The sequence below is a fragment of the Lactuca saligna genome, chromosome 5, assembly GCF_052625555.1.
Source record: "Lactuca saligna cultivar CGN05327 chromosome 5, ASM5262555v1, whole genome shotgun sequence".
Classification (NCBI taxonomy): Eukaryota; Viridiplantae; Streptophyta; class Magnoliopsida; order Asterales; family Asteraceae; genus Lactuca; species Lactuca saligna.
In genome coordinates, this window is record NC_136421.1 from 124,066,166 (window position 1) to 124,080,452 (window position 14,287).

The 14,287-nt window shown below is 40.5% G+C and overlaps 1 protein-coding gene across 1 annotated transcript; it reads right to left on the bottom strand.

Annotated features, from left to right (window-relative positions):
• Window positions 1-749: 749 nt before the first annotated feature.
• Window positions 750-1,235, bottom strand: LOC145045674 (uncharacterized). The gene has a single exon (XM_078993995.1). It carries the CDS (start codon window positions 1,233-1,235, stop codon window positions 750-752), a length of 486 nt encoding a protein of 161 aa, XP_078850121.1.
• Between the last annotated feature and the right edge of the window lie 13,052 nt (window positions 1,236-14,287).

Sequence of the window (14,287 nt, forward strand, 5' to 3'; positions counted from 1 at the left end):
CTGTTGAACTTGGATGCCCTAACTGTTGATACCATTGAGACTTCGTCACTCGAGAACTTGAAAATGTCTGATGAGGTGATCGAATAGATGAATGACGAAGTGGCACTGGGTGCAAGCCTCCTTTGGTTTTACCGACTAGGAGGATTCTCTTCGTTGCCTTGTCCTTAACAAAGAAAGCATGATTGTGAAGTTCAATAAAAACATTATTATCCGAAACAAGTTTATGGGAAGAAAGTAGATGCTTTGAAATTTTAGGGACTCTAAGGATGTTTTTAAGGGCAAGAGTTTTTCCTAGACCAGAAATTTTTGAATGACCAATATGAGAGATGTTCAAACCTGTGCCATTGGCAACTTGAACTTGATCTTTTCCTTGATAACGATCTTGGACAGTGAGACGATCCAAATCACTTGTCAAGTGATCGGTTGCTCCACAATCAATGTACCAGTGAAGGTCATTGTTGTAAATTCCAGTAGTAGCACTGTTTCCCCCCACAATATTCTTCATTATGATAGGCATGGTTGAACCTGTTGCGACACGTTAAGCCACCAAGACCAGGGATACCACATACCTAACATCTTAGACCACCATTGCCTCTACCCCTGCCTCGTCCATGTCCACGTCCATGATAATTGCCTCTGTTATTGAAAGAATTGTTGTTCTTGTTGTTACGAAGTGAAGGATTTTGATCTTGACGAGTAACAGTGTTGGCAGAGGTAGTAAAATCGGGCGTACTATTCATAACTCTAGCTTATGCTTCATGAGCAATTAAATACGAATAAAAATCGGGTAGTGTTACCAAATTCTGGTTACTCATTACTGTGATAGCAGAGACCAGATCGCCATGACCTGGGCCAAGTCCAGCAAGAATGTATCCAATAACTTCTTCATCTGTCATTGGATGGCCTATGTTGGCCATGGTATCAACAAGGCTGGTCATCTTGTGATAGAATTCTAATGCAGTCATATCTCCCTTTTTGGTTTTGGATAGTTGAGTTCGTATTTGGATGGAGTTACCTCGATGTTGGGCTGAGAACATAGTCTGCCGTGAAGTACAGAGTTCATTGGACGTGTTTGCACACCTTGTCACTTGAGCAAGTACTTCTTCTGTCATGGAGGACAAAAGAGCGGCGATAATTGCTTGATCTTGAACAAACCAGGAAGCATATTGGGGGTTATCGATTTCTCTAACATCTGCACCTATTCCAGTTGCGATTTTGGCATTAGGTTTGGGCATGGTGCCATCAAGGTATCCAAACATTTGAACTCCTCGCAATATAGGAACTACTTGGGATTTCTATAGGAGAGAGTTTGTGAGAGTGAGTTTGCACGAAATTGTAGTGGCAATCTTGGCAGAGTTGATTTGAGAAGCAGAGGTAGACATAGTGAGAACCGGATACAGAAACTAGTAGCTGGAATAGTAGAGAAAGAGAAGAATTTCGGAGCCCTAGAATCAAGCTCTGATACCAAGTTAAGAAGGGTATTATCCGTGAAAACCCAATTGGGTATTTGAGTGTATTTATATACAGTAAAATTACAGAGATAAGAATGAGATCCTGAATACAAGGATCATATAGTTACAACGGACATTTGATTCATAATCCTATCTCTAAGCTATCTAAGTTATCCGTTTACATGCCATACGTGAGACAACGTAGAATCTCCATGATTAGCAAGGAAGCCCGTCTGAAAGATGAACGTAATGAAGATCCATCAAATATTGAAATTATATTATGTCAACTATGAGTTATTGAGGAGGAATATATTGGTTACATTTACCTCCACTTAGACTCTCACGAACGAGAAACACACACAAAAGCTAAACAATAACAAGAACACATAACCGAAAACATACACATGTAATTTAATTGATTAGATGCACTCTAATTCTATAATTCCATTAAGCCAAACAAACAAATAAAGAACCATAATCACGTGAGCATTGTTTGAATTTTTCATTAAAAAACATTTACGTTTATGTGATAAAGTATATTCTAAATTAAGCATTAAAAAAGGATTTGATATGAAAATACCATTGCAATTTTGATACGCTTACCGAAATTATGTATGTGCTGTTAGCCATAAGATTTATTTGTTTATCCTCCGTATTAACTATGGGTCCAATATGATTGAAGGACAAAGCAAATACACAAAATCGATAATTGTCAAAAAAAAACTCATGTATTGATTATTTTCATAAGATTCATGCATCCAGTGTCGGCAGTAGCCAATAGAATATTGAGTGCCAATTTAGGTTGATTTTAAAAAATAGATAAAAAAAAAGAAGAACAAAGAATGATGAAGAATGAGAACTCACTCAAAGTCTAAGACAGTTGCATTAGACTCATCATTAATTGGTACTCAACGATCTCCCAACCTTCCTTTAACAACGAACCTTATTTCAAATTTGCAAAATCGAATTCAAATCTTCCTCTTCCTTATCCCTCAAATCGGCAATATTGGGCTATGAGAAATATAAACAAGTAGAGATTGTCACACCCCCGAACCAGACGGCGGAAACGTCCGAGGGCTGTTGTGACTCAATTGAATACCATCACAGTGAATATACATGAAACATAACATCATTCATCACCATGCATTGAAATAGTACAACTGGTAGTGTTTACATTTAGTACATTGTTTCAAAACATTACATTCCCAAAAGTAGATTGTTCGATACTAGTTAAACAAACAACAAGACATCACTGAGTACATTTTTCCCTTCGATTTACCTGTTACCTGAGAATACAAGTATTTTGAAAAACGTCAACATTTGAAATGTTGGTGAGTTAATAAGTAATGTTTGAAATATAATGTTTTGTATTGTTTTGAAAACCACCAGAAAATCCGATATTTTCGGAAAAGAGTATCATATAAAAAGTGTGGAGATCCGTAAGTATGCTTGTTTGTTTCTATAAATGTAAAAAAATATTGTTAGAGTTGGTATGCATCTCGTAGGTGTATGAATTGAAAACCCTAGGAAAACCCGATGTTTTCCTAATACTTTGAATTACGCATTTTATATTTTGTTATACCGTTGCGACGTGTGTATTCGATAACTTCAGGTGACATTGGATTAATTATGGATTGTGAATTGTTATAAACACGCATTAATGAAAACGACTAGTTTACAACTATACAAACGATCCCTTAGGCGTCGCCCGTATTATTCACTTAATCCAACCACCCCGAATTCTCATAGCCCCACAACCGAGGAGAAAAAAAAAGTGCGAAGCCCCCCCCCCCCCCCCCCCTGATATTTCCATAGGTTGTTCAAGGCTATCGTGAATGCGAAGGGCCCTTGGCCCGACTCGCATTTGTGAATACTCGACTTTGCTAGCAGTACCAAAGGACCCTTGGGGTCAAACAACACAAAAGCCATTGAAAGTCCTTTTACACGGAATTAGATCATATAAGACTCAATATCATGTAAGCGAGTTTCCTTTGGGCCTAAAGATCATGCCATTGGACTAGCTAGGCCCAACAAGCACGATTTGAAACTTTCGAGCCCAGAGATGGTGTATCGACGTCTGGTGAATTCCCACGTGTGTATTGACTTCCCGAAATTTCCGCGTGTGTATTAATGTATCGTCGTGTATTAATTTCTGATTCGTTATTGATTCGAGACCGAATCAATTCGTTTGATAACGATTTTGGTGTTGAAGGTGTATTATATTTCGCCGGTAGTCGTGGTACTAGTATTTCATCATAACGGATTTATTGTTTAAAACATTAGAATTTTTCTTTTTGCAGTCCCTTTCTTTTGAATAAATTTACAATTTTGACCCTTTGTATAAAAGAATTTTTATTTTAGTCCTTAAACCATTTTTCTTGACACTTTAGTATCAAAACTTGTTGAAAAGGTATTTTTCAGCTCAAATTTATTTGAAAAACAGTTTTAGTCCCTCCAAAATGAAGTTTTCTCGGCTGAAGCCTCTATTTTCGCAATTTTTACATTTTTGGCCCAAAATAGAAATTCTTTGCATCTTTGGTCCCTTTTAAATATGGAAAGTATTTTTAACCCTTGAAATGGACTTGGAGCACTAGTAGTCCCCTGTTTTACAGAAAAGTACAGTTTCAGCCCCTCTAATTTGAAAATCTCGCAATTTGGGCTTTATTGGGCCGAAAAGTTCACTTTCGGCCCATTAAGCTTAAAATTTCACATTTTAATCCTTCAAAAGGGTATATTTCCAGAAAATACATTGTTGAAACTGTTTTGACTCATTTCAACCATCAGAATTTGTATTTTGTCATTTTGGGCCCTTTAATTTTATATTTTTAACATTTTGACTCCAAAAATGGGTTTTTAGCCCAAAGATGTTCATATTAACCAACTTGGTTATTTTTCTAAACAAGAACTTCCAGGGTTTCCAATTAGTTGTTGACTATTTGTAATGCTTGTATGGTGTATTTGATTGAGATTTTGCTGTCATAAAGTAAGCATAATGCATGCTCTTAAGTTTTTGATTCAAAATTCTTACTTAAGTGTTGTAGTTACAAGGCACAAAATTTCTTGTTGTGACATCATCCCCCCGTTAGAGGGAATTTCATCCCGAAATTCTGTTTGAAAGCTAGATTTGAGAATTCTAGAATAGGTGAGGGTACTTTTGCTTCATTTGATCTTTGCGTTCCCGCGTGAATTCTGGCCCACGCTGCGCGTTCCACTGTACTTTCACGATCAGGATTTGACTTTGCTTAGTACGCTTCACCTCCCTGTCCATGATTTCAACCGGGTCTTCAACGAACAAGAGATTCTCGTTGATTTCGATCTCGTTAAGGGGAATGACGAGTGTTTCATCCGATAGACACTTCTTTAGATTAGACACGTGGAACACGGGGTGTACACTGTTTAGCTCTGCAGGCAGTTGCAGTTTATATGCCACTGGACCTATTCGGGCGACGATTTCAAAAGGTCCAATGTATCGTGGGTTCTGTTTTCCCCGTTTCCCGAAACGAATGACTCCTTTCCAAGGTGAGACTTTTAACAGTACTCGATCCCCGACCTGGAATTCTAAGGGCTTTCGCCGTTTATCGGCGTAGCTCTTTTATCGGTCGCGCGATGCTTGTAATCGAGCTCTGATTTGAACGATCTTTTCCGTGGTTTCACGAATGATCTCCGGTCGCGTTAGCGCCTTGTCCGATGCGAGTGTTTTTGCTAGCTGGGTGTCGCCCACCTCAGCCCAACATAACGGTGATCTACACTTACGTCCGTATAGTGCTTTGAAAGGAGCGACCTTGATGCTCGAGTGATAACTGTTGTTATACGAGAATTCGACTAAAGGTAAGTGGGTATCCCAAGACTTCCCAAAGTCAATCACACATGCGCGAAGCATGTCTTCGAGCGTTTGGATGGTTCATTCGCTTTGACCACCCGTTTGTGGGTGGTAAGCAGTGCTCATGTCGAGATGGGTTCCAAGTGCTTTCTGGAGTGATTGCCAAAATCATGAAGTGAACCTACTGTCTCTATCCGAGATGATAGACACTGATACTCCGTGAAGTCTCACGATTTCTCGAATGTATAAACGTGTCAGTCTCTCCATCTTGTAGGATTCTTTTATTTGCAGGAAATGGGCAGATTTCGTCAGTTGGTTGACTATCACCCATATGGTGTCCAGTCCATCTGACGTCTTGGGTAGCTTGGTCACGAAATCCATAGAAACCCCTCCTTATTTCCACTCAAGGATTACCGGTTGTTGTAATAATCCTGAGGGCTTCTGGTACTCCACCTTTACCTTAGCACAAGTAAGGCACTTACCGACATAGGTGGCAATCTTTGCCTTCATGTTAGGCCACCAATAGTATTGTTTAACATCCAAATACATCTTGTCCGAGCCGGGATGGATGGAGTATTGCGTCTTGTGAGCTTCTTTCATGACTACCTCCCTAAATCCTCCAAGTTTAGGGACCCAAATACGGTTCATGAAGTAGTATACTCCGTCCTCTTTTACCTCTAGATTCTTCTCCATTCCGCGTAATGCTTCGCTTGCTCTGTTTTCTGTCTTCATGGCCTCTGACTGGGCTACCCCAATCTGAGTGGTTAAGTGGGATTGGATGGTTATTGAGAGAGTTTTCAAACGACGATTAGAGTACTCCTTCCAGCTCAATGCATCAGCTACCACGTTGGCCTTGCCCGGGTGGTACTTGTTTTCACACTCGTAATCGTTTAATAATTCGACCCATCTTCGTTGCCTCATATTCAACTCTTTTTGATTGAAGATATGCTGGAGACTTTTGTGGTCCGTGAAGATGGTGCACTTCGTACCATAAAGGTAATGCCTCCAAATCTTCAGAGCAAAGACCACGACTCCCAATTCCAGATCATGGGTTGTATAATTCACTTCGCGTGTCTTTAGTTGGCGGGATGCGTAAGCTATCACTCTTCCACGCTGCATGAGAACGCAACCTAAACCCTGATTTGACGCGTCACAGTAAACCACGAAATCTTTCGTTCCCTCCGGTAAAGATAGTACCGGGGCACTAGAGAGAGCTTGTTTCAGGTTTCGGAATGCAACTTCTTGTTTGTCCATCCATTTGAATGATACGCCCTTTTGTGTAAGTGAGGTAAGTGGCTTGGCGATCTTGGAGAAGTCTTGAATGAATCTCCTATAGTAGCCTGCTAGACCAAAAAATTGGCGGATTTTCGTGGGTGTTGTCAGGACTGCCCATCCTTCGACAGCTTTGACCTTAGAGGGATCCACATGAATTCCATCTTGGCTAACAACATGACCTAGGAAATTCACACTACGGAGCCAGAACTCACACTTGGAGAGTTTTGCGTACAGCTTTTCCGATCGCAGAGTTTCTAGAATTTGTCGGAGATGTTGACCATGCTCTTCCTCGTTTCGGGAATAGACGAGAATGTCATCAATGAAGATAATGACAAAGTTGTCAAGGAATGGTCGACAGATTTGGTTCATCAGATCCGTAAATGCAGCAGGGGCATTTGTTCGACCAAAGGGCATTACGACAAATTCATAATGTCCGTAACGAGTTCGGAAAGTGGTTTTTGGAATATCCTCTTCCCGGATTTTGAGTTGGTGGTATCCGGACCGTAGATCTATCTTAGAAAACTAACTAGCTCCTTGGAGCTGGTCAAATAGATCGTCGATTCGTGGGAGTGGATAGTGATTTTTGATATTGAGTTTATTTAACTCTCTGTAATCAATGCACATCCTAAAAGATCCATCCTTCATTTTGAAAAACAGGACCGGAGCTCCCCACGGCGAGTAACTAGGTCGGATGAATCCCTTGCCCAGGAGTTCGCTGAGTTGACTGGACAATTCCTGCATTTCAGCAGGAGCTAGCCGGTAGGGCGATTTAGCGAGAGGGGTTGCTCCTGGAACGAGGTCAATTCGGAACTCAACTTGTCTCTCTGGGGGTACTCCAGGAAGATCATCAGGAAATACATCTGGAAATTCACATGCTACTGGAATATCTCGAATGTTAGTCTCTTCCTTGGTTTTATCCACTATGTGAGCCAGAAATGTTAAATCTTTCTTTCGTAGATATTTTTGTGCCTGGACGCACGAGATGATGCGTAGGTTCGTGCTAGGTTTGTCTCCGTAAATAACTAGGGTTTCATGATTGGGAAAATGAAGGCGAACGGCCTTCTCGTGACACATAATTTCAGCATGGTGGGGGCTTAACCAGTCCATGCCAATAATCACATCGAAACACCTAATGGAAACAGACATCAAGTCTATTTGAAAGATGTGTTGATATAGAGTTAGGGTACATCCGATGTAGATTTCCCAGTGGATTCGGTTTTCCCATTGGCCATTTCCACCGTAAAGGTTTCATTGAGCTTCTGGGGTTGTTTTAACAAATGCTTAAACTTATGGCTCACAAAACTTCGCTCCGCTCCGGTGTCAAATAGGATGTATGCATATGTGTAGTTTAGGGGAAACGTACCGGTAATAATAGCGGGATCCTGAATCGCCTCCCCTTGACCCATAGCCAGCACTCTTCCGGTTCCTCCATTTCCGGGATTGTTGTTGTTGGGGCAGTTTCGACGGAAATGCCCAGTCCTTCCACAACCATAGCAGGTATGGCTAGGTCCGGCATTGTTGCTGACAGCGTTGGTGTTGTTGTTGTTGCTTCCCTGTTGTTGATTTGGAGGAGGGTAAGTCCTACAGTACCTTGCTGTGTGCCCCTTCCGATTGCAACTGGTGCACTGCAGCTCCTTGAATTCTCCATTATGATGGAAACCGAACTTGTTGAACTTGGGAAGATTACTGGAATAAGGTCTAGGAGCATTTGGAGCAGTTGAGGCTGGAGCATGTGGTGTAGCTGGAACTTGCGCGGTGGCAACATTGATCGCCACTGTCAGCTGCTTCTTGGAAGTCTCGGAGCCTTGACGCCCCTTTCTTTTGTTGTTCTTCCCCTTCTTGCCATCACTTTCCTTCTTGGCCTCAGTCTCCGCTGACCTCTCACCCTTCTTGTTGTTGTGTTCGTACAACTTCTTCGCCAATCTCTTAGCACTATCGAAAGTTTCGGGATCTGCAACTATCACGTTTCCTTGGATCGGAGAGGTTAGTCCCCAGATGAATCGCTCAATCTTCTTTCCTTCCGAGGTGATCAAGCCCGGACATAACAGAGATAGTTCACTAAATCTTGTTATGTAGGCATCGATATTAGCATTCCCTACAGTGAGGTTCCACAGTTCTTGTTCCATTTTCTGAATCTCACCATGAGGGCAGTACTCAGCCATCAACATTTCTTTGATTTCTGTCCACGGCATGGAGTTGGCTACAGGAAGTGTCATGGCTTCCACATGTCCGTTCCACCAGGTGAGTGCTTGATCAACAAAAGTGCAGGCTGCAAACTTCACCTTCATCCCCTCGGGACAATCGCATATCTCGAATACCGATTCCACCTTTTCGATCCATCGCTTCAGGGTGATCACTCCTCCAGTACCGTTAAAGGTTCATGGTTTGACGTTTGTGAAGTCCTTGTAGGTACACGTTTTGGTGGGTCCTTGATTCATTCCGTTGTTCGAACTCCCAGCCCCTTGCCCGTTGCCTCCTCCGTTGTTCCCTTGGTGAATTTGTGCCATAGCTGCAGTGACCACAGCAGATACTGACTAAGTGCATGGTGGAGTCAGCTTCGGGTGGGGTTGGTCCAGGGTTTCCGCGAGTAGGTCGGTGAGGCATCTTTCTGTCGTGAAACGGAAAGATGTTGAGTGTTTGGGGTTTCTGTGAGGTTGTGATCCTACTGACTAAGTGCATGGTACGAGTTTAAGTACTTCTACAACTCAACATACAATCATAGATTTGCATTGCATAGGAATTTGTAATATCATAACAAAACACGTAAAAGTTTACTAATATTATCCGCATTTGATACATGAAAATTTTGCTCGTAAGAGCATACATGAGTGGCACTAGTTTGACAGCATAACGGCTCTATGAGTGCTGTAGTCACTTAAACATAGAGTCGGGGTACATAGCATAGATCCTAATAGTCTAGTAAGATAAGCCTATCCCTAATCGCGATGAGCTGTGCCCGGGGGTGGTGCTGAGGAAGTGGATGCCCCTGGAGACGAGCCACCTATCGTTCTGCATCCTGGAGTCGATACTCCCACCTCACCTGTCTCATATGGAACTCTCGAAGGACGTCTCGTGTCTCCTGCTTTGCACGTTCGACCCTAGTCCACAGCTGGCGTACCTGGTCGGCAGTATCCTAAGCAAGGTCGCCAGTGTTCCGTAACCATCTTACCATGACTGGAAGGGCTCGATCTGCCGGTCCTCCGTCCCGAAGGTCAAAGAATTCGCGTGACATGCCGTACGGGGGTCGCTGTCCCTGCTGTCTGCTCCATCTCCAGAGATCAATACCCCAGGGAGGGGTAGGGCCAGTGGGGCCCACCCGGTAAGCAGGCACCCTAATCGGGTAAGGGGGGTTGATGACTTCGAACTCCGCGTCTGAATCACCCCCTTCACTGTCGTCGGGTTCCTCCTCGAAGCTTCCTTCATCTTCTTCCTCCTCTTGTTCCTCTTCTGGTTCGGCAGGTTCCCCCTTGATTCCTGCCTCCGGTTCCCCGTCAGATTCCTCTTCGGGGTCTTCCTCAGGCTCTTCATCAGGCTCCTCGTCTAACCATCCGTTATTTCCCTGGTTAGGTAAGTAAGGATCTCCGGGGTGATGGAAACTAGCCATGCTGTCTGAGAGAATGTGTAAATATGCTAACATTATTCCTGGGATGCTACAACTATTGTACAGACTAAGCAGGCGTCCTCTTTTTCGTGCTAAAGGGGTATAGTTTTAGATTCCCTAGCTATCACGATCTCATCAGAACATGTGTTAGTTATACCTTGGAGAGAATGTAGTTGATCAGGCTACATCCATTCCTTGATACCACTAAGAACAGTCCTGAATTAACCGGAATACTAGCATTATCTTGTTTGGTTCGCCGTTATGTTCTTATTCCTAATGCAAGAAAGGGTGTTTTATTGTTGTGTTTTACTTGTTTTGTTCAGAGTTGGGTTAGCCCCTCTTTTGGTTTATAGTTTCATATCAATGTGTGGTTAGATATGCTAGTTCACTATAAACAAAGCTCTGATACTAACCTGTCACACCCACGAACCAAACGGCGGAAACATCCGAGGGCTATTGTGACTCAATTGAATACCATCACAGTGAATATACATGAAACATAACATCATTCATCACCATGCATTGAATAGTACAACTGGTAGTGTTTACATTTAGTACGTTATTTCAAAACATTACATTCCCAAAAGTAGATTGTTCGATACTAGTTAAACAAACAACTAGACATCACTGAGTACATTTTTCCCTTCGATTTACCTGTTACCTGAGAATACAAGTATTTTGAAAAATGTCAACATATGAAATGTTGGTGAGTTCATAAGTAATGTTTGAAATATAATGATTTGTATTGTTTTGAAAACCACTAGAAAATCCGATATTTTCTGAAAAGAGTATCGTATAAAAATTGTGGAGATCCGTAAGTATGCTTGTTTGTTTCTATAAATGTAAAAAAAAAATTGTTAGACTTGGTATGCATCTCGTAGGTGTATGAATTGAAAACCCTAGGAAAACCCAATGTTTTCCTAATACTTTGAATTACGTGTTTTATATTTTGTTATACCGTTACGACGTGTGTATTCGATAATTCCAGGTGACATTGGATTAATTATGGATTGTGAATTGTTATAAACACACATTAATGAAAACGACTAGTTTACAACTGTACAAACGATCCCTTAGGCGTCGTCCGTATTATTCACTTAATCCAACCACCCCGACTTCTCATAGCCCCACAACCGAGGAGAAAAAAGGGTGCGAACAATTCTAACCCATATATATATATATATATATATATATATATATATATATATATATATATATATATATATATACTATATTTGTGATTCATATTTAATCCTAACCCATATATATATATATATCCATATATATATATATATATATATATATATATATATATATATATATATGTTATAATGTGGATCATATCTATTGTATGAGCGTATGAACAATTCTAAGCCAATCATTTTTGGTAAATAAATGCTTTTTGAAATTCTTTTAGAATATATAATAAAAAGTATGGATTCAAATTTAAAATTATTTTAGGGGTAATGCGGACTTTTTATGTATCCTAATTTGAGGCAACTAATTAGTCAAATTCGTAAATTTAGGAAGCTTATTCCAATCAAATTAATTATATTGATTCTTATCTATAATACTTAAAGAATACCTATATATTCTTTTAAAATTCAGAATCAGTGAACAAGACAAAAGTTCTAATTTATAAATTTATAATTGAATGTTTTTTTTCACTATATTGTCCACACTAGAAGCAGAATTTCAAATTGAAGAACATTCTTAGTGAAAGTTATTAATATTCTTTAAAACAAAACAAATTCCTAAGAGAATTATAACACCAACAAATAGAATAATGAATCATTAAAGCAACAACAAAGAATAATGAAGAATAGAAAACCATTAATCTTATTAGAAAACTACATCAAAAGAATTAGTATTCTCAAATAATGGCAATATTCTTATAGAATGTGATGTACTCTTTAAAAGAATGTGAGGTATTCTCAAAGAATGTATAACATATTCTTGTGGTATTCCTCCACAAGATGTAAAATGCTTAGGAGAATAAATTTGGTCTTCTTAATTGTTCTATTTAATTTGTTTTATCTTCTTCTCTTTGAAATAAATAATGGGTGTTACAAGAATTCCAGTAGAATGTACACTTCACCAAACAATTTATTCTCAACGCATCATCCATGCCAAGTTAAGAAGGGTATTAGCCGTGAAAACCCAATTGGGTATTTGAGTGTATTTATATACAGTAAAATTACAGAGATAGGAATGAGATCCTGAATACAAGGATCATATAGTTACAATAGACATTTGATTCATAATCCTATCTCTAAGCTATCTAAGTTATCCGTTTACATTCCCCCTCAATCTTAACCGATACAAGGTTAAGATTGTGTCTTAGATGCTGTAACATTTGTTTGGTCATCGGCTTTGTAAGTTCATCAGCTAACTAATCACCAGAAGAGATGAACCTGACATCAAGTGCTCCCATGGCCACCTTTTCCCTTACAAAATGAAAATCCACCTCTATATGCTTCGTTCATGCATTAAATATAGTATTTGCTATTAGATACGTTGCTCCAAGATTGTCACACCACAATACAGGAGGCCTTGGCTGATGTACTCCTAATTCTTATAATAAGGTCTGTATCCATGTAGCTTCTGCAGTACCGTTTGCAAGTGCCTTGTACTCAGCTTCGGTGCTAGATTGAGCCACAGTTGGTTGCTTATGAGAACTCCACGATATTAGGTTTGGACCAAGAAATATTGCAAAACCACCTGTGGATCGTCAATAATCTGTACATCCTGCCCAATCTGCATCAGTAAATACACTTAAAAGTGTTGATGTGGAACGTGTAAAGCGTAATCCAGTATTCACCGCTCCCTTAACATATCTTAAAATTTGTTTGACAGCTTCCCAATGAATATCAGTGGGTTTCGACAAGAATTGGCATACTTTGTTAACTGCAAAGGAAATATTAGGGCGTGTTTGAGTGAGGTACTGTAGTCCTCCAACCATGCTTCGATATTTGAACACATCTTCCTTAGGTAGCGGCTTGCCATGATTGAGAGACAACTTATCTGTTACTGACATTGGAGTTGAGATACTTTTACAATTCTCCATATGAGCACGGTCTAGTAAATCGATAGCATATTTGTGTTGTAGAAGTGTGACTCCACCTGAATTGTGAATTACCTCAAGGCCAAGGAAGTAACTAAGTCTGCCAAGGTCTTTAATAGGAAAGGAACATGTGAGAGCTTGGACAAGTTTGTCTATGGCGGACTTGGAGGAACCAGTAATAACAATGTCATCGACATAGACGAGCATATAAATGAGAATACCTCCATGATGAAAGATGAACAAGGAGGTGTCCGCCTTAGAAGAAGTGAAACCCAACTGATATAACCTATCACTTAAATGAGCAAACCAAGCTCTGGGGGTTGCTTGAGGCCATATATTGATTTATGAAGTTTGCAAACATAATGGGGGTTAGTGGAATCCTCAAACCCCGACGGTTGTTGCATCTAAACTTCTTCATTTAGAAAGCCATGGAGAAAGGCATTACTTACATCCACCTGTCGGAGATGCCATTACCTAGAGACAGCCAATGATAGAATTAATCGGATGGTAGCCGCTTTAACCACTGGACTGAAGGTGTCATGGAAATCCACTCCATGTTGCTGAGTAAAACCCCTAGCAACGAGACGAGCTTTTCGTTTATCAAGAGACCCATATGGGTGTGTTTTAACTTTAAATATCCACTTGTAACTAATGATGTTAACACCTGGTGGTCGAGGAACAAGGGTCCACATTTTATTTTGCTGGAGTGCCAAGAATTCGTATTCCATAGCAAGACACCATGATGGGTCAGCATAAGCTTTGTGATGGGTGGTAGGAACAGCCATAAATGCTCGTCTTTTGACATCATAAAGAACAGTGCCATCGGTGAATTTGCGTGGACGTGTGACACCAGCTTGGCTGTGAGTAGTGACTCCCGGAGGAGAAGGAGTGGGCTGTTCACTTACTGTGGGAGACATAGTAGCAGGGACAGGTAGATCAGGCATGACTGGAGGAGAAGGAGTGGGTTGTTCACTTATTGACTCATCTGGGATAGGTATGAATGGTGTTTCGACTGTGGGTTCTATAGCAGATGGTGATAATGGTTGAGAGATGCTCACGTTTGGGAGCCCCTGCGA